General features: G+C 55.2%; 1 protein-coding gene across 11 annotated transcripts in view; it reads left to right on the top strand.

Moving 5' to 3' along the window:
• Positions 1-20,913, top strand: part of LOC105477737 (IQ motif and Sec7 domain ArfGEF 1) — a 392,170-nt gene that overhangs the window by 260,283 nt on the left and 110,974 nt on the right. Inside the window, exon 1 of one of the 11 annotated variants that reach the window (XM_011734423.2) lies at positions 3,910-4,468. The exons of 9 other annotated variants lie outside the window; for them this stretch is intronic. In XM_011734423.2, coding sequence (XP_011732725.2) covers positions 4,401-4,468 — 68 coding nt within the window. In that variant the 5' untranslated portion in view covers positions 3,910-4,400. Of the gene's footprint in view, positions 1-3,909; positions 4,469-10,920; positions 11,011-20,913 lie in introns of those variants that run through there. One more of the 11 variants, XM_011734430.3, reaches the window with a different exon arrangement.

The raw sequence follows: 20,913 nt of genomic DNA, 5'->3' as shown, positions 1-20,913 counted from the left end.
CAGCCCCACCAGGCTCCACAGTTTTGTCCACCAACTCCTCAAGTGATGATATCTGGCACAGAGTAAGCCAATCAATGAATGTTGATTGGGTGAAGGAACAAGCCAATGGAAAATTGGCTTCCTAGAGGAGGTGTCCTTTGAGTTGAGCCTTGAGTATTGGGTCCTGTTAGGAAACATGGGTCACTACACAAACTCCCTTGCAATGTGGCCTGTGATGGGGCTGTGTGCAGGGTGGGATGGGGTTAAGGCAACTGGGCACCTGGGCTGGCAGCAGGGGGGAGCCCTAACCGGTCCTGGGCCAGAGGGTTGGGGGAGAGAACAGTTTCATGAACCAGAAAGAGAGAGACCTGAGTGCAAACGGCCACCCATCAGGACTGTGGCTGCCGAGGGGCACAGGAAGCAAAGACAGAGCTGAGGCAACAAGTACCCTCACCTACAATTCTCTCCTCCACCTCCTGACCTCCTGCCAGGGCCACTGCTGGCCACCCCATCAGGAACCAGGAGGCAGTGGGAACCTGGGAGCTACAGTCCTGGACCCAGAGTGGACTGGGGCATGTGGAGAATAACTGGCCAATGTGTGTAGATTTCCTGGCCCAGTGTGGACAGGCCTGGAGATCTGAGAGGGCTCAGGGGTGTTGTGATGGAGTGGGGGCCACTTGGGGGTGTCAGGAAGCTCAATGCAGATGGAAGATGTCAAAGGGCCTTGCCCACCTCACCTGGTCTCCCGTGAGTGACGGTCAGCATGGGAGAGCAGGTAGAATAGGAGAGGCTGCACGGACCCCCAGTGAGCAAGGAGGGGTCTCATACTGTCACCTGTAGTTCTCCAGGTAGGAGTTGAGTATAGTGTGCCCGTTTTGTGGATAAGACAGATATGGAACAGTGGCTTGCCCCTTAAGCCAGAGGCAGAAGTTGGAGGGTCTCAAGGCCCTAAGACCACAGGCAGATACATCTCGACGGGCAAGGAGAAGGCACACGTTCAGTGAGGCCTAGAGGCCAGACAGAGACTCATTGGCCCTCACTCAGCTTCCAGAGCAAGGGGCACCTCTTCCAGTCCTCATTCCCCTAAGCGGGGTCCCCTTCGACACTGTCCCCCCACTGTGCCTGCTGCCTTCCTCAAGTGTGCACAGTCTCTGAGCTGTGCCCTGCCCTCAAAGGCCAAGTTCACAATGGCATCAGAGTCTCCCAGGGAACAAATGTGTCCTTTCCTTTGCCTGGGCGGCAGTGACTTCATCTCCAGTGGGCTGTGTGAGTCACTGGACTGAGGTTGGAGGGCCAGCCAGTTCCCTGCACAGCCTGGCTTTGGCCTTGTGGCTGGGGAGATAGAATAGCTGAGGGGGTGAAGGCTTCCACGCAGACCTGCTCTCGTTTCCACTGCCCTTGCTGGGGCTCCCTGTGTCCTACAGGGCAACTGGCACTGAGCACCTAACACATGCCCGGCAGTGCCAGGGGGTTTTTAGGTGACAGCTGGTATTTACTGAGTGCACTCTCTGTTTCAGAAACCGTTATGAACTCTCATTTCGTGGACTGGCCATGCTGTCCTGCAGACAGTGATGTTGAGAGGTTAAGTGTTATACCCAGGGTCACACAGTTCTGTAGTATCCCTCATTCCTCATCACGGCCAGGAGGGCAGAGATTTTTATTCTTATTTTGCAAAGGGACAAACTGAGGCTCTGCAAGAGGAAGTAGCTTGTGTAGAGACAAAGGAGTCAAAGATGAGTAAGGAGTGCCCTGTTCTCAAGGATGAGCCCCTGAGGAAGGCAAAGACAGAGTATGACATGTCCCCAATGAGTGGATGAATGGGTGGATGGACGAATGGACAGATGGGTGGATGGGTGGATGGATGGACAGATGGGGTAGATAGGTGGATAGATGTGTGGATGGATGGACGGATGGGTGGATGGATGATGGATGGATGGGTGGATGGATGGGTGGGTGGACGGGTGGATGGATGGATGGATGGATTAAGGCTCATTTGCAATGAATTCAAATTTACAATGATATGTAGCAACATATGATATGTGGATGGGTGAATGGACAGATGGATGGATGGGTGGATGGATGGACAGATGGGTGGATAAGTGGATGGGTAGGTGGATAGTTGGGTGGATGGACAGATGGATGGATGGGTAAATGGAGTGATGGATGGGTGGATGTGCAGGTGAGGAAACCGATGGATGGATGGGTGGATGAGGGGATAAATGAATGGATGATAGGAAGGAAGATAGATGGATATGTGAATGGATTAATGAATCTATGGATGATTCATTGGAGAGGAAGGTGTGTGGATGTGTGAATATATGAATGAGTGGGTAGAGATACAGAGGGTAAGCAGAGGCTGCTTCCACCCACAAAAGACACTGCGAAAACTTCCCCTATTAGGAGGACAGGCCAGAAAAACATTTGAATGGAGGCCCTAGTCTGTGTGGCACAGGGAACCGAGGCCCGTATGAAAAGTGATAGGGAAGTAATGTCCAAGGGAGAGTTTCCTTAGGTCAGTGGGGTTCCATGATGGAATGGGGAAGCTTAAAGAAAAAACAAGGAATGGGGAGCCTTGAAAGGTAGTGAGCTTCACATCACTGGGGGTGTTCAAGCAGAAGCTGGGCAGCCACTCCCGCTGCATGCTATGGAGGAGCCCCTGTGGCAGGTGGCTGTGGTGGCTTGTGAAACCTCCTCTGATGACAAGGAGGGAGAAGAATTTGGGTTTCCAAGTCCCCCAGGGAGGCCACAGCCTTTGTAGAAACCTATCTTGCTTTGGGATTAAAAGTTCTTTCCTGGCTTGGGGGACGGAGAAGCATGCAGCTGCTAATCCTTGGTGTGGGAATCAGGCTGGAATCCGAGACAGATTTCCCATTCTGCACAGGCCAGGGCAGGGGGCCTGGGGACAGAGCAAGGCTTTGGAGCCCTGGCCCCACCCTCCCTGTTTCTGCAGACAGGTGATGGCCCTCTCTGAGCCTCAGTTTCCCCCTGGTGAAATGGAGACCCTGCTGCCCACTCTACATGATGCCCAGGGCCCTGCTGGGTGCCAGGTGCTGGGTGCACCTGCCCTTCTGGGGGACTTCCTGGGGGCCGTAGGTGGGGAAAAGTAGATCTGTGAGCGTTGACCTTAATCTGTGAGTCATTATCCCTGGGGGCCCTGCCTGGGAAGCCCCAGCTGCCTGGGCTGGGCTGGGCCTGGGAGCAGCTGGCGGGGACCAGGGTGGGGGCTCAAGCTGGGGCCTCAGTCTGGAAATGCCCCAGACCCAGCCTGGGCCCAGACCCCAAGCTGCTCAGAGACTCCAGCCCTTTATCCCACCCCACCCCATCCCTACAGAGAGGAGCCAGCTTACACCCTGACTCCAGCATGGGCTCTTAGAGCCAGACTGCCAAGGTTCAAATCCCACCTCCACCAATTCCTAGGTCCGTGACCTAGTGTAAGTGACTTCCCCTTATCTGTGTCTCAGTTTCCTCACATGTAAACCAACACGAATCATAAAATCCACTTGATAAGGACATTGGGAGAACTGGGTGAGTTAGTTCTGGGCCTGAGGAGGGCTTAGGCCAGTTCTCAGGGCTCCATGAGCCCACAGTAGCCTGAGGTGAAACTAAGGCCGGAGGGGGCTGACCACACCCAGCATCAAACAGCAAAGAAGTGGCCCAGCCAGGGCTGGAAACCGTCTCACCCACCAGCTGGAGACCCTCGGGGCCAGCCACTGTCTAGAGGATCAGCCTTGATTTTGTCTTTATTTTGCTTTGTGTCAACCCCAGGCTTTCCCTGGGAGTGAGGTGGCAGAGCAGCCCCTTCCTCCACCCTCATCTTGGCCAGCTGGTCGGTGGGCAGGGCTGCAGGCTTTGGGCTGCGGGGCGGGAGTTGGGTTTAGGCCTCTGGGGAAATGGGGAGGATATGGGCCCGCCCTCGCCTCCCCGCCCGCCTCCCTCTCTCTGAGCTCGCCTCTCCCATCCCAGGCCAGCCTCTGGACACAGGGCCGGCCCCTGGGCTCCGGCAGCTGAGCTTTTCCTCACCGGCGGACGCCCCTCACCCATCCCGCCCTGAGTGACTCACTGCTCCCCTGGCCTGCAGCCACCACTGTCTCCTGGCAGGAGGCAGCGCAAGGTTGTGCAGAAGCCACAGGGTCTAGTGTGTGAGGGCCGCTTGGCCAGAAAGGTCTGGAGCAGCTAGACAGGACCAGGGCACAGAGGCTGGCTGGCAGATAGTGGGGCCTGTGGCTCAGCCCTGCAGTGGCCAGTGGCAGCTGGTGCCTCCCCTTTCCCCTGACTTTGGGAGCTTTTCTTCCTTCTTCCCACCATGAAGAAGGAAGGGACTTGAGAATCTGTGAAGAGAGCCGGTCCCCGGCCAGGAGACGCTGGGTGGTGGGGCAGTGGTGGTGGGCCCCTCAGCCACTCGCTCCTCCACCGAGCCAGGCATGAAGGGGGATGGCAGTGCCGTGTGGAGCCTTATGTGGAAGTACTGCATCTCTGTGAGGACACTCAGGTACCGGGACGCGTGCGTGGCTGCTCTGCCTGGCTGTCGACTGTTGGGCTGGACGGTTTGCATGGCTGTACAGGGTCCAGGAAGGAGCTGGGATGGAGGTAACCAGAGCAACTTTCAGTCTCTGGTGAAGCGGGAGGAAGAGAGTGGAACAATGGCCAGGGGGTGTGCAGCATTTGCCTGGGACCCAGAGCACCCATTCAGGAAAGGAACACCAGGGGCAGGTACAGCATGTGTTACATAACATGCTGGCACTGGGCACAGCTGTGTGACCCTGGCCCTGCCCCACAGCCTCTCTGAGCCTGTTACCCACCAGCGAAATGGGGCTCACACTCGTCCCTTCAGCGCTTGGTGGAGTGATTCTTTCGTGTGACTGTAAATGTCAGTCACTGAGTGGCTGAGGGCTCAACCCGGACTCAGGCACCAGGCTGCCCAGGTTTAATGCTGGCTTTGGCATTGTTAGTGGTATGAAGTGGCTTCACTTCTCTAGTCAAAGTTTCCCATCTGCAGATCCTTTCAGGATTGTGTGAGGATTTAGTGAGGTAATACATACTAAGATCAGGGCCCGGCGCGGCGCCAGCATGCAGTCAGTGTTGGATACGATGACCCTTGCCGTTGAGCTTTCTCCCCAGCTGGACAGCTGTGGGGGGCGGTGGGGGTGTCTGGAATGGTGCCTGCATGGTGGGAATGAAAGGGTGGAGCAGCGCTCCTTGGCCCCCTGGGGAGGGGACACCACCCGTGATCGGTCCAGCCTCTGCAGCTGTCAGAAGGAAGGAGACAGGGGCTCAGGAAGCCAGGTCCCGTGTGATCTTAGGCAAGGCTGGGGTCTCCTCATCTGTAAAGGGGAACTATATGGGGCCAGAATTTGTATATGGAAGGGCTTAGAGGCAGCCACCTATTTGGAAGATGTTGTTTGTACTTGGATACCGCCTAAGGGCGTATTTTTTTATTTAAAAGGGTGGACTTGCAACAGGTACAGGATTAAAAGATTGTCCCTCTTTCTGCCCTCACTATCTGGTGTATAAACTTTATAAACGTTCCTTCCTTCTTTCCTTCCTTCCTTCCTTCCTTCCTTCCTTCCTTCCTTCCTTCCTTCCTTCCTTCCTTCCTTCCTTCCTTCTTTTTTGCCTTTCTTCTATTTATCCTTCTTTCCTTGTTTCTTTCCTTTCTTCTTTCCGTCCCCAAATACTTGTGACAGCTTACAGAAAATACCTGAAATAAAATAATTAATAAAAAACATCACAAGCCAGGCATGGCGGTGCGTGTCTCTAGTCCCAGCTACTCGGGAGGCTGAGGCAGGAGGAATGCTTGAGCCCGGTTCAAGTGTAGTGTGCGATGATCATGCCTGTGAATAGCCACTGCACTCCAGCCTGAGCAACACAGTAAGACCTCATCTCTGGAAAAAAAGAATCCAGAGTGGAAAAAGCACAATTTAGAATAGGATGTCATGAGTTAGGATAGAAAAATAGAACAGAACAGATATATGCAGGGTCCTGAGGTTCTTCTGTTGGCTCAAAAATTGCCAAGTTTCCTGGCAGCCAAAGGGAAAGGGGAAACCCAGCCACGCAGTTTACTCCCACTGTAATAAGAAACCGTAATTACAGTGGCCACAGTTGTCTCTGCTGCTGGATGAGAGTGTCTGGGGCCCTGGGCCTCAGCCTCAATGGCGGGCCTTGGGCCTGGGCAGGTTTGAGGGAGCAGGGCAGACAGTGAGGGCTGAAGTGTTCTCTTGGGACGAGGATGCCGGCTGGCTGTGGGAAAGGAGAGAGGCAGAGTTCAGCCCTGGAGTGAGTCAGCAGCTGCCTGCCCCTGCCCCAGACCCCGGGATAGACCTCCTGGGTGGGTGACTTGGGAGCTGGGCCAGGCGGCGGGTGAGTCCTGGACTTTGGTGAGTGCTCCATGTGCTTTTCCTTGTGACCACAGTTGTATTTTCCTGAGTCCCGTTCTGTCCCAAGGTTTCCAGGGATTGGCACTTTGGAAACCTCAGGACTTGTTGACAGAATGCAGAGGGCTCAGCACTGGGAGACCCACCATGCCCTGCCCAAGGGTGATTCGCTCGCTCCCTCTTGGCTACCGTTTGCCCATATGGTCTGTAGGAGAAGCAGCAGTGCCTCACAGAGGCTTGCATACTGGCCTCCCTGTGCCTCAGTCTCCTCATCCACGAAGTGTGGGGATAATGGCATGGCCACCTGACAGGGCTGTGGGGCAGGGCCTTACAGGAGGGTTTGTGGCTGTCAAGTGGTGATGAGCAGGTAGCTTCACAGGGGTGTCACGAGCACTGGCAGGTGGCCTCCTCACCACCAATGAGAGGAGAGTGGCAGGGTGGGTGTGGGCACCATAATTGGCACTGGGTTTGTCCCAGACCCACTCTTAGCACCCATAAGTGCCAGGCACCCCTGTGGTTAGCTGGGGAGGATGGGCCTTGGGCTCCAAGAGAAGCACTCTGCCCTCCTGACCCCTACCCCATTCTGTTGAGAGCCCCTGAAAGGACTAAGGCCACGCCCCAACCAGCCAGCCAGCCAGGAGCAGGCCCTCTGCGGATCCCAGCCCCCTCAGCTGCCAGGGAAGCCCTGAGTCAGCAGGTCTGTGGCCTGAGGCGGAGCTGCCGGCGGCCACAGGGACAGATTGGAGGGTTGTGATCGGACAGCGCATAGTTTTCCACTTGCGTCTTCAGATTCCCCTCCGAGTGAGCCTATTGCCCTGGCTGGGTCCCATTCACATCTGGAAAAGCGAGAGGTGTGTGTGGAGCAGCTATGGGCCTGCCAGCCCTGGCCCTCTGCCTAGGGGTTTGGTGATCACAGTCAAGGAGCCAGGAAAACGGTCTCTGGAACTTTGGCCCGAGGACTCTGAGAGGGATGATCCTGGCTGCAGGCTGTATCCTGGACAGAACAACTTGGGAGCTGGGTACCCCAGGGTTTAGAGCCCACAACGGTAGGTTGTGAGATGTGCAACCCTCAGGCAAGTTGCTAAACCTCTCTGGGCTTGTTTCCTCACCTGTAGAGTGCGGGGGGAGCCATGACAGCTGAGCGGGCTTCTTGGCAGGTCACCACTGGGTTCTGTTGGCTTGGCATCCAGCAGGGTGCATGGTTGTGGCACCCACTCCTTGTCCTCTGAGTCTCAGCATGGGGGCTGGGGCAATAGCATGATGAAGTGAGAAGCACACAGGCTCAGAAGTCAGGCCGACCTGAGTTCAAAATTGGGCTCAGCCCCTTCCTACCTTGAAAGTGACTTTTAGAGATGTTCTGAAGCTTCTATGAGATGATGCCTGGAAGCCTGCCCTGGCTGCAGTAGGTGCTGCTAAGGCATTGGCTGTTTGTATAACAGGCAGCCTCCCTGAGCCTTTGTTTCCCCACCTGTGAGATACGTGTGGTGATACAGTAGTTCTGGAGGGTGGATGAGACCCTTTAACAAGCTCCCCGCCCCTCACCTCCCTGCCTCTTCCCTGGCTGGCCTTTCTCTGGGCACTCACCTCTGGGCCCCTGGCAGACAAAGGCCTTGCTCTGGGTACAGGGCAGTGCCCTGATAAATCCACAGCCCCTCTCAGGTCAGGCAGGAAGATCACTTTTGCATCTGGCATTATATTGGAAAAGAAAGATCGTTTTGTGCCTTGAGAGCCAATGGGGCGTTTGAGCCTCTTGATGGGCCAGGGCAGCTCGCTCAGAACACATGGGGCCCAGGGTGCTGGTTGGTGAGGAGTGGGGTGGCCTTGGCTGCCCTGGCCCTGCCCCCCTCTGGCTTCCCACCGTGGCTGCATCTGGGCAGGAGGGCCGTGAGCAGCTCAGCTGGCAGCCGGCCTTTGAGAGCTTCCAGGGAGCTTCCTGGACAATTAGCCATCTGATGCCTCTCTGCAGGACAGTCAGTGGGTGTTCCTCTTGGGACAGAGCGCTCACCACCTCCCAGCCTGGGCCATGCCTAGGCAGCTCTGATGCGAGGACATTTGTTCCCACTTGGAACTGGCACCACCCTTCCTACAGTGCCCGCTGCCACCCACCCACACACTGAAGTGGCCTGGCCCTGCGCTCTGAGCCTCACAACCCATCTGCTCCCCAGCTCTGGACAGCCTGGAGAGACCAGAACTCCCTGAGGCTGAGGAAGGGGTCACCAGCCTCTTCCTCACCCATGCCTTCTGGACACACCCTGGCCTGTGCTGTCTATCTCCGGGAAGAGCCCAGAGCTGAGTTTAGGATGGGCAGGAGGTCCTGGGCAGAGCAGAGCAGAGCCGCCACTTCTCTGGCTCCGGGTACTGCCTGGAGCACACATAAATTCCCTCATGGCTGCTTTCCCCTTTCACTCATGGGCCTCCCCATTGCCTCAGCCCTGCCAGCCTCACCTCCCTCTCCTCAGTTTCCATCTCTGCTAGTGGCTGCTGCCCCCTCTCCCTGCATTGAGTCTTTGTGCAGGGGATGAAGACCTACTGTGTGCCTGGCACTGTGCCAGGTGCTAACTATGTGTTCCCACATCCAGCCAGCTAGCGCCCACCCTGTGAGGAGCACTATCTCACAGCACAGAGGAGGACCTGAGTCCAAGGCTTTTTGTTATTGGTTTCCTCACTGGAGTTGTGGGTGAGGCTCTTCTTGGCAAGCACCGCAGGGCAGCACTTGTTGTCAAGAGCTCAGAGCCCAACAGCAAGGCGGCATGGGCATGAGCCACTCTGGCGCATGGGAAGAGGCTTTCTTCCGTTGGTCAGCAAGCAGTTTGCTGAGCACCTATTGGGTGCTGACCCGGGCTAGACCCTGGGGATACAGCAGTGAGTGAGGGGAACACTCGGGCCTCCTGGAGCAGATAGATGTTCAGGTGAGAGAGAAACGATAAAGAGAAAATAAACAAATGAAGATGCCTTCAGGCAAGGATCACTGCCAAGAAGATAAAACTGGGAGGGATGATGGAGTGATCAGGGGAGAGGGAGCCACATGGCCTGGGGAGGTCAAGAAAGGCCTCTCCCAGTGGCAATCAGTGGACGAATAGATAAACACAAGGTGGTCTGTCCATAGTGTGGCGTATTATTCAGCCATAAAAAGGAATGAAGTTCTGGCACATGTTACAGCACAGGTGAACCTTGAGGACATCATGCTAAGTGAAAGAAGCCAGACACGAAAGACCACAAAGCGTATGGTCCCATTTCTAGGAAATGTCCAGAACAGGCACATCTATAGAGACAGGAGGTAGGTTTGTGGTGATCCAGGGCTGGGGAGGGGTTCTTTTTGAGTGATGAAAATGCTCTAAACATAGATAGTGGTGACGGTTGCACCCCTCTGGGAATATACTATTAATAAAATCATTGAACTATACAATTTAAATGGGCGAGTTATATAGTGTGTGAATTATATCTTAATAAGACTGTTTGAAAAGAAAACAAAGGCCTGTCTGCGGCGGTGGCCTTACATTGAGAATGACAGGGAGGAGTGAGTTTATAAGGACCTTAGGGAAGAGAGGGCAGAGAGAGCAGCCGCTGTGAGGACCCTGAGGTCCATGTGCACCTGCAGGAGAAGCATGGAGGAGGAGGCCAGCGGGGGTCAGGAGGGAGGGAGGGAGGAGCAGGCCGGCAGGGGTTGGGAGGGAGGGAGGGAGGAGCAGTCCCCGTGGTGGCAGGGCCAGATCCTGGAGAGGGCTTGAAAGTTGACTGGGGCGGGAGAGCCACGGCTGGGTAACATCGCTGTGCTTTCTGTTTTAAAACTGTCACCCGGACTGCTGTGAGGAAATGAGACTGTGGAGAGGGAGTGGTGGGGCGTGGGGGGCAGGGAAGGCCGGTTGAGATGTGGCGGCTGGCCACTGTTTAGATGAGAGATGACAATTGAGATCCCACGAAGGAGACAGACAGACTGGCCGGCGGTCGCACTGGGAATTCAGACAGGGACAGAGCACTCCTGGCGGGGAAGAGGCTTCCTGGAGGAGGGGCCTGGGGCTGGACACTGGGAATGTCAGGATGGGCTGGTGGCGGCCCTCTAGATGGCACCCCTATGGGGGATGTGGGGTGCCCTGCCTGGCCATGGGGAGACAAGGCTGGCCACCCTACCCTGGCACCCACCCTGGGTACCCTTTGGGCCCAAGCTGCTAAGTAAGTAGGGCACCCTCTCTCCAGGGACCCCGTCACACTGCCTTTGTGCTGCCGGCTCCGGCTGGCCCTCCGTGAGAGTGCAGTGCCCGTGTGGCCAGAGACCCAGCAGGGGCCTGGCACTCTGAACAAACCAGCCTGCCTGGAACTTGAGTGGCCCTGAAACACAATCAGCCACCAGAGACTAGCCAGGGAGGTGGTTGTATTATTTATTAACTGGGGCTTGCCCAGTGAAGCCATTTGGGCTTGCCAGACCTGGAAGAAGCCCCCTCAGCAGTGCCTGGGGGCCTTTTGGAGGGCAGGCGGGTGGGGGCCCCGGGGTGCCTGGCACCCTCTCCCCTGGGTGTGGTTTCCTGGATGCCGACTGAGCAGGGAGGAAGTCAGACGTCAGGACCTGCTGTGGGGATGGACCCACAGCTCATCCCCTGGGGCCGCAGAGGCAGGCCAGCTGCTGGGGTTCCAGGGACACCTCCGCCCCCTCCACTTTGAGACTGTGAGTACCACCCACCTGGCCCGGGGAGAGGACCTCAGCAGCCCTGAGAAACCTGTGAGGGGCTGGCGACTGTCAGGGCAGCCTGCCGTGGTGAGGGTCTTGGGGGCTGTCGTCAGAGTTTTCACTGTTTCTCAGAGCTGTATTCTGTGACCCATTTCTCACTGCCTGGAATGCACACAGGCCCGCCCTGGGCCCAGGAACACCAGGTGTTTCCCCACAGCAGCAAGGGGAAGTTCTTTAGCTCCCCTGCGCATTAGACCAGCCCCAGACCCTGTTAGGACTGAGAACCAGGGCCCCGAAGCCCACCTGGATGGCTGGGAGTGTTGGGTCTCTGCCTAGGGCCCTCACAACCACCCTGAGAAAGATGGACTTTTGACAATGCCCAGTTTACAGCCAAGTAAACTGAGGCCCTCAGAAGTCACACACCGGTCAGAAGTCCTCAGAGGCCCTCAGAAGTCACACAGTTGCCCAGGGCTCCTAGAGCATAGTTGGTGTGTTTCCTTCCCACACTGCTGCTCCCCTCAACCCTATGGTGCATAAACTTTGAGCAAATGGAGTTTTACGACTGAGGGAATACAAGGCTTCCCCAAGCTGTGCTGAGGAGACACTGCCTTGCACAAGTCTTCCCTGCCCCAGGCTTCCTGGGGCCATTTCCCATCTGGCAGTGCCCCAGTGTGTGTCCCCCCAGGAGACTCTTGACCCACTGACAAGTTCAGTTTCTTTCTGAAATGATCCAGAGTAGAACCTTGAGGATCTGCAGATCCCTGGGGCTGGGAGGGTGTTGGGGGATGGTCTCTGGGTTCTGAGCTGTAACCCCTGAGCCTGACCTCTTGGGGTCCTTGGGCCAACAGCCCCTGGCTCACTGGGGTCATCAGGGAATTCTACAGATGGGTCAGAGGAGGCTTTTGCCAACCCAGCCTCAGGGAGCAGTCTGGGAGCTCTCACCCCTGTTAGCCAAGCCTCCCCCACCCCAGCCCTGGCTCTTGGGGGCAGGCAAGACGGATAGCCCTTTCCTTAGGACTGGAGCCCAACCCGCGGCAGATGGAAAAAGTGAGGCCCAGTGATAAGGAAGTAATGGGCACCTTCACTCCTGGCCCCACGCTGCAGACAGAAGGCTGCTCAGTGCCCTGAGGGGTCAGTCAGTCTGTCTCAAATCCCAGCTCCCCAGTGTGTCCCAGCTGTGTGACATGGAACAGATGTCCCAACATCTCTGGGCCTGGGTTTCCATATAACCCATGGTGAAAGTCCCCCCTTCCGGGGTTGTTGTGAGGCTTACGTGGGGAAGCAGGCCTCGATGGGGAATCTCCCTGTGGGCGTAGGTGACTCCGGATTCCCATCTCACTGAGAGATTTACCAGGGCACAGTGCCCCTCAGGCTGGGTTAGGGGAGGCTTGATGACCCTAGTGAACCAGGGGCTGTTGGCCCAAGGACCCCAAGAAGTCGGGCACAGGGGTTACAGCTCAGAGTCCAGGGCTCTGGCCTCCAGCTCAGCTACCTCCAGCAGGAACCTGCCTTTGTTGGACTCCAGGGTGCAAGCTGGGGAGCCTGGCCAGATGGCTGCCCACACCTGTGTTCAAGGCCCAGCAGAGGCACAGGGCAGAGCAGGGCCCTTGCTGCCTGCCTGGGGACCTCAGGGGCGCCCATCCTGAGGCCTCCTGTCCTTACCTGTGAAATGGCCAGGTGTAACCAGGAGCCTTTAAGCACTCCATGACTCTGTGCAGAATTTCATGCACATTATTCATTCGTTAATTTAGTCATTCGACAAACATCTATTGGGCACCTACTGTGTACCAAGCACTGTCTTGTCTCTGAGAGTACAAAGGTGATAAACCAGATAAACCATCCCTGCCCTTCTTGGTGTTGGGGAGTTAAGCGATATATGACTAACGCAATGCATGCATGATAGGTCATGGTGGGGACATGTTCTGTGAAGGCGAGTAGGGCAGAGGAAGGAGATAGGCAAAAAGGAGGGGTAAGCGGTTGGTTGTATTTTTTTTTTTTTTTAATTGAGATGGAGTCTCGCTCTGTCACCCAGGCTGGAGTACAGTGGCGCAATCTCGGCTCACTGCAAGCTCCACCTCCTGGGTTCACGCCATTCTCCTGCCTCAGCCTCCCGAGTAGCTGGGACTACAGGTGCCTGCTACCACGCTCTAGGGCTAATTTTTTGTATTTTTAGTAGAGATGGAGTTTTACCGTGTTAGCCAGAATGGTCTCGATCTCCTGACCTCATGATCCACCGACCTCGGCCTCCCAAAGTGCTGGGATTACAGGCGTGAGCCACCGCGCCCGGCTGGTTGTATTTTATTTTAATGGACACATGTCAGCTATTAGAAAACACCTGCAGGCCATCAGGCAGCTGAGGGCTGGTTGGAGGGTCTACACTGTGGCCTTCACTCCCTGAGTCCCTTGTGGGCCAGGCCAGTGTGAGCTGTCCTCTGACCTGCTTGCAAGGGTGAGCTCATTAGCCCCATCTGAGGGACTTGCAAACCAATGCCCAGAAATCCCAACCAGTGTAACTCCAGTGGCTTCTGGGAAAGAGGTGAGGGGACCCCGCCGGCAGAATGGATATCTGGACTGTACTCAGTGTGTGGGAGCATCGAGGTGGTTATCAGCTGGGCCTGGGTTGTGGTCAGGCTGTGGTTAACAGCCCAGACCTTGGGAGGCCAGGGCAGGCGGATCACTTGAGGTCAGGAGATCAAGACCAGCCTGGTCAACATGGTGAAACCCCGTCTCTACTAAAAATACAAAAATTAGCGGGCGTGGTGGCAGGCGCCTGTAATCCCAGCTATTTGAGGGGTTGAGGCAGGAGAATCGCTTGAACCTGGGAGGCAGAGGTTGCAATGAGCCTAGGTTGTGCCACTGCACTCCAGCCTTGGAGACAGAGCAAGATTATCTCAAAATAACAAACAAACAAAACAAAACAAAAGAGGCCCAGACTTTGGTGGGAGTTTCTGTTCCGCTGCTTTCGTAGCTAATGTGACCTGGGGTGTGTTGGGTGCCATCTCTGAGCTTCAGTCGGTCAGTGAGGGCTCTCTTAGTTCCAAGTGACAGAAAATCCGAACCTATCAGGCATAAGCAGAAAAGGGGTTTCGTTGCCTCCTGGAACTGCAAAGTCTAGAGGGTAACTAGCTTCAGGAATGGCTGAATCGCAACGTTCGTTTATGCATTTGGACTTTTCAGCTCTTACCTCTGCTTTCCTCCCTACTGTCTTCACTGTGAGGCAGGCCCTCTCCATGCGGGCATCCCTGGCTCTGTGCCCGGCATGTAGCAAGTGCTCAGAAAACATTAGACATTTCCTTTCATTCAGTCGTCGCCAGCCCTGTGACAGGCCAGCTGCAGGGCCCAGGCTGTGGTGAGCAACACATCATTTCTGTCTTGGGGATGTTCACAGTGCTCTGTGGGAGAAGGGACTAGAAAAGAGGAAATGACTACATAGGGCACTCAGGGCTGAGAAGGGGGTGAGCTCTGAGGCCTGTGGGAGCCCAGAGGAGGGACAATGGAGTTTTTAATCTGGAGGGGTTCCCCGAAGGCTTCCTGGAGGAGGTGGCAGATGAGCTAGATTTTAGGAGCAATGGAGGAGGTGGCCTGGTGAGTGGCAACTAAGGGAGCAGGGGCCTAGGATTGGGTTCAGGACTCACACCCAGTGGGGCTGACCTGGCTGTGCTAGGTTCTTGGAAGTCCTGGCTGAACTCAGAGAGTTGGTTCTTGGGCCATGCTGGGGGTGGAGGCGAGTAAGCCTACGTGTAGGTGAAAGGTAGCCCCAGCAGCAAGGCTGTAAGGAAAAGAGAGAATGAGCACTGAGTGAACACCTACTGTGTGCCACCCACCCTCCATATGTTGCCTCATTCTGGCCACTCCACAGCCTCTAGTGGTGCCTCATGCCCACTTTGCAGAGAATGAGCCAGAGGTTCTGATCAGGTGCTGGAACAAACCACCCTTCCAAGTGAGTCCAGGAAACCATTTCCCCCATGAACTTAGAATTTGAGACTCACTCATTGGCCAGGCTCAGTGGCCTCTGTTCTGCCATCGAGAGGCTGCTGGGATGCTACCCATGGCATGGCAGGGACAGATGGGGAAGTCACCACGTTCAAAACAGTCATGTGTTGAAACACCTCCCCAGCCTCTGATCTACCGGTAGTGGCAGCGGAAGCAAACACAGCAAATCTGAAACCCGATGCCTACAAAATAGGAGTGTGAAATGTGACACCAGAGGCCCCCACACAGAAGTGGGTGTGGACGGCCACCTGCCTGTGAGCAACCAGGGGAAGCCAACTTGGTGCTGAGTTTACACAGTGAATGTTAAAAAGACTTCTAAGCTGGTCCCAGTGTATTCACACATAGTTGAGAAAGGCCAGGGAGGATAACAAGGGCTAGAATATAGGGTCAGCTCCCTACAGTTGCTGTAACCCCCTGGGCAGCTCCCTTTACTTCTCTGAGCTTCAGTGACCTCCTCTGTAAGTGAGGATAACATTTCCCAGAGTGAGGATTAAATAACACCATACATGGACATGCATGGTGTCGATGACCTAGCAATGGCTCAATGAGTGTCAGTGATGATTATCCCCATGTAAAATAAATTTGAATTTAAAATTTTAAAAATGGTCATTTTTGCATCCATGGACTTGAGCCAAATGGGAAATGGTTTGGTTCAGCCTCTAAGCCCCTACAGGTACACACTAGGTCTTTCAGCCTTGTGTCTACTGGTATGCCTGGGGCTCAGGAAATGCACACAGTGTGTTAAAACCAAGTTTGAATTTGTCAAATCCCAAGTCAGTCCAGGATGTTCATTTCTTAAATGATACAGTGAGAGAAAGTTTTTTGAAGATGAAAAAGAAAAAAAAAGTGAATTTCACTCTGGAGAAATAAGCAGAGTGATGGAGGTAGATGCCACTGACAGAGTGGAGGAGGAAGCGTGGGGAGGCTTCCAGGAGGAGGCAAGCTCTAGTCAGCAGGCACCGGTCAAGTGGGGAGTAGAGGAGAGTTTGGGTAGAAACTGTAGGTCGAGTCCCCATGGTGTGTTTGGGAAACAGCAGTCTTGGGTGATACCTGTATGGAAGGGATGAGGGCCAGAGTTCAGGACAAAAAGGAAGGCAAGTGGGACCCAGAGCCCAGGGTGCTGGCCTCCCTGCAGGCACAGAGGATCTGCCAGGAGCTTTTGAGCAGGGAGTTTTATTAACCAGTATTTGGTTGATTAAAAAAAAGAGGCACCTCAGACTGGCTTGACTGGCTTAAGGTAAAGGCTGAATTTATTGCCTTCTGTTTCTGAAACAGACAGGACTTCAGGTACAGTTGGATTTGGGGGCTCAAACCATGACTCCAGACACCGGCCTCTTTTTCTCTTCTTCCATCTCTTTGACTTCATTCCCAGACAGCCTTTCTGCCCAGATGGCCTCAACAGCTCCAAGTCGACAATTGTCATATCCAGGCAGAAACTGTTCTGACAGAATCAACTCTCCCTGGTTAGCTTAGACCACATACCCATCTCTGGACCAGTCACTTGAGCAGGGGGGATGAGCTACTCTCTCTGATAGACCAAGCTTGGTACTGCATTCAGCCCTGGAGGTAGCTGACCCAAATTAGATGGACTGGGAATGGAGGATTGGGTTCCCCAAAGAAAATTGGGGTGTCTTACCAGAAGTGAGAATGGAGGCTGGTCAGGCAGAAACATCCTGCATCCACCACTGCGACCTGCTAAGACTTGTGGGCTGGTCGATCCGCTACTGTGACCTGCTAAGACCTGACGGCTGGCCAGTCCACCACTGTGACCTGCTAAGACCTGCCGGCTGGCCAGCTGAGCCATGTGATCTGCCATGCATCATCCCTTCAGGTCAGCCCCATGAGGTAGAGTTTGTTATGATCCCTATTTTGCAGATGAGAAAACTGAGGCTTAGAGAGACACAGTCAGTTGCCGAAGGTCACACTGTTAGTAAATGTCCTCAAATCCCAAATCAGCTTGACCTGAAGCCCAGAATCTTAACGACGTGCTCCACTGCCTTACAGCAATCAGCAAAGAGTTTGAAGAGGATGCCTAGGGAGCTTGGATGGAGGACAGGCTGGCAGAGGAGACTGGAGGCAGAGGATGGGAGTAGGAGGCAGGTGCCACACTGGCAGAGAGGAGGGATCCTAAGACATAGAGCTGTGGTGTGCTAAAGCGTGGCTCTCAACGCACTGTCAGTTTCACTTTTGTTGTTGTTTCCTTGTATAGATAAGATAGCTGATATCTAATCAGCAAAGTACACACACACACACATATATATATACACATACTAATTATTATGCCTACTGGTTTCTGCTTGGGGTGATCTTAGCAGGAGGATGTGAGGGATGAGGGTTCTGAGCCTGGAAGCTGGAGTTATGCTTGGGCTGCGGACACCTGGGGCATTTCTGGGGGAGTTTCCCGGGGAAGTGGTCAGAGGGAGTTGGCCGCCCACCTGGCTCAGGGCCAGGGCAGAGAGCGGCTAGGATGGGGAAACAGCCACTCTGCACTTCCCTTTTCAGCCCTAAGGCTTCTCAGGCAAGGTCCGCCTCCCTGATGACATTACAGCATGTCAGAAATCAGCCTGCCCACACCCTCACGACACAAAGGGGAAGTCAAGGCAGCAGGCCACTTTAGCTTCACTGCCACCACATGGAGAGGTGTGGCAGTCTGGGCACCCGTCCTGGATTGGCTGTCACCGCACTGTGTGACCTAGGGCGAGTCACCAGGCCTCTCTGGGCCTCAGTTTGACATCTGCAAAATAGACCTATGAAGACAGAGCAGGCATATGAACAAACCTTTGCAAGTGACCTGACCCAGTGCCAGGCACTTCACGGGCTGTCAGGATTCCTTCCCTGTGTGGTGATCTCTCGGAATCACAGCCTTGGAACCCTGGAGGGGAGAAGGGCTGTCAATCTCAGAAAAGCAGGCCAAGACCCAGCTTTGTGGTATACAAGCCACGTGGCCTTGCACAAGTCACTTCACTTCTCTGGGCCTCCATTGCCTTATCTGGAAAATGGCTTAATAACCCCCCCTCATGCATGAATGAGAGGGTTAACCGAAAGCTTAGCCCCGAATGGGTTTTGCTGGTGTATCTGGTTCCCACTGGGTTAGCCGGATATCCCCTCCTCTGTGAGCTTGGCTCCTGCCCTGGAGCCAGATCAACAGCGTTGTTCTACCAGTAATTCAACCAACGAATATTGACTGTGTGCCCAGCACCGCTCAAAGCAGTGGACACCAGCGCGAGACCCCCTCCCTCACAGAGCTGGCATTTGGGGGTTGGGGGAGACAGACAGGTGACAAGTAAACAAACAATCAAACAAGAGCATTTCCAACATCACAGTCACGAAAACGAAGCAGGAGGCTGCGGTGGGGAGCTACTTGGCGCTGGTCAGTGAGGGCCTCCCTGAGGAGGGCACCTGAGGGCAAGAAGGAGGTGGCCAGCAAAGATGGGGGCCGGCCTGGTGGCAGAGAGAAGAGGAGTGTGGACAGCCCCCTGGGGATTCAGGCTCAAAGGACAGAGGGTTTGGAGGCTAATGGCAGCACCCTCAGAGAGGACGTCTGGGCAGGCGTGGACAGTGGACAGCCTGACGGTCGCTGGTGGAGGATGCTTACCTCATTCCCTAAACATTGGCTGGAGGAAGGGTCAGTTGAGGCTCACCTCTGAGCTTCAACGCGGGAGGGAGAGGTGTCCAGCTTGGCCTCAGACCCCAGACTGAGGGTGACGAGGTGGTGATGGTGGTGGACGGGCATAGCCAGGAGAGGCACCTAGGTTCAGTACCAAACTTCAGAACTGCTAAGAAGTACCTAAGTAACCCCGTTTCATCTTCAGGTAAAGACACTCAGAAGGCCAGGCACCAGGCCCCTCCTTGGGGTTCCTGGGGTGGGCTTATGGATGGGTAGTTCCTCTGCTTTCTCACCTGTCTTCCTAGAGGAGTGCAGGCTTAGAAGGTCAAAGCTGCGAGAACTTTGAGAAATCACCAAGCTGTCCTCCCATAGGACAGGGAATTCAGTGACCTTGGTCTGGGGAAGGGTGGGCTCCACTGGCAAGCTGGACGTGCTAGGGGCTCTGGACTCTGGGGCGGGGTACGGGTGGGGCCCCAGAGACAGGGAGGGATGGCTGGACTCAGCCCCAAACTTCCAACAGCCAAGAATTACGCTTCATCTGCAAGCACAGAAACCACAGATAGACCCAGAAGGGAGGGGTGGGTGGCCTGTGGAGGCTTTCGAGCGTCAGCAACGGAAACATGGGATGTTTTTCAAGTACAGAATGGGTGATAAGCTCTAATGTGTGTATGAGGATGTTCCCAACTATGATGTCATTCCATTCTCACAATAAATCTTGTCCAACAGGAATATCTGCCCTATCTTGCAGAGGGGAAACTGAGGCAAGCCACGTGACTCGCACAAGTTCCTTGCCAGCCAGAAAGTGACAGCATCACAATTGAGACCTAGAACCAAGCTTTCCTTAGGGACATGGAGGGTGGACCAGTGCAGTGGGTGGGGCAGGTAGAGAGCCAGGCTGGCCTCTGCCCTCCTCCCAGGGGCAGCTGGGCCCACAGCTCAGTCCTCTGGATGATTAGAACGGCCGGCAGGCCATTTATGGAGCCAGCCCCACCCGCTGTGTCTGGATCCTGCATACCAGCTGGAGACAGAGTCCTTACTACAGCTCCCCTGACCCTCTTCCTAGGGGCTCTGTCCCTCCACCCACACTGCCTTGGTCTCTGTCTGCATGAAGACACGTGATTCCCTCCCCACAGTCTCATGCAGCCCCTGCCAGCTTCCTCTCCTGCACTCCACTCTTGTGAATTAGGGGTGCCCCTACCACTGCAAGGATGGGGGCCAAAAAGTCCTGGAGGAGGACAAAGCCTAGCAAAAGTGACTTTGGACAAGCGTCTCCTGCTCTTGAATCTGTTTCCTCATCCATGAAATGGGGAGAGAGATACCCGCCGGTAGCAGGGCTTTGTGATTTTGACTGCAAACGTGTCAGGAGAGGCCAGGCTGCAGGGGCTCTGCCAGTCAGAGCCCGGCCCAGAGCACAGATCCCAAAGACGGCCTGTCTCTGGGCTCCATGTGGGTCTCTGCTCTGTTTAAATGGTAGAGTTCCCCAGCGGCCCATGGAGACTGCTCATGCCCCTGCCCCTGGGCCCAGGAAGTGCTTCAGGGTGTGCTGCTGCCTCCTGGGGCCGTGGGTGGGCCCTGAGCTGCAACACCAGCTGGCAATCTCTGGAGTGGGGGCTGTGTGCTCATGTGTTTCAGTTAGATTTTGCTGTGTAACAAACTACACAGAACATAGTGTCTTAAAACATTGGTGACTTATGATTTTGCATGATGGTGTGTTTGGAAGATCTGGGCAGTAGTGCTGGTTGCCTTTGGCTGTGCTCAGCTGGGCTGGAAGTTCCAAGAAGGCCCCCCTCCCATGTCTGCCAGTGGATGCTGGCTGTCAGCCAGGCAGCTCAGGCCCCTCCAGGTGCCCCCGGGCTCCTCCATGTGCCCCCACTACAGTGGTAGACCAACCTCCTCACATGGGGGTCCCCTTAGTTCCCTCCACATGGCCCCCACAATGGCAGACAAGCCTCTGACATCGGGATCCCTTCAGTTCCCTCCATGTACCCCAATCACACCTTCTACACATGGCATCTGAGGCTGCCCTCCCAGAGTGGACCAGAAGCCGCGAAGCCTCTTGAGGCACAGCCATCACCAATGCCACCTTCTCCTGAAAGGAAAGTCATATGTCCAAGGAGAGGGGAAGTAGCCCCCTGCTCCGGTGGGAGGAGGGGGACACGTCGCACCTCGGAGAGGCCTGGGTACTAGGATGGGAGGAATTTGTGGTCATATTTGGCAATCACAGGCTATGTATCATTAGGATTTTGCTGGGCTGTTATTTCACACAGGTTGGGGTGAGGGGAGTAAGCTCTAGTCATTAT

The sequence above is a fragment of the Macaca nemestrina genome, chromosome 2 (assembly GCF_043159975.1).
Source record: "Macaca nemestrina isolate mMacNem1 chromosome 2, mMacNem.hap1, whole genome shotgun sequence".
In the NCBI taxonomy this organism is placed as follows: domain Eukaryota; kingdom Metazoa; phylum Chordata; class Mammalia; order Primates; family Cercopithecidae; genus Macaca; species Macaca nemestrina.
This window is presented reverse-complemented; position numbering and strand designations above follow the sequence as displayed.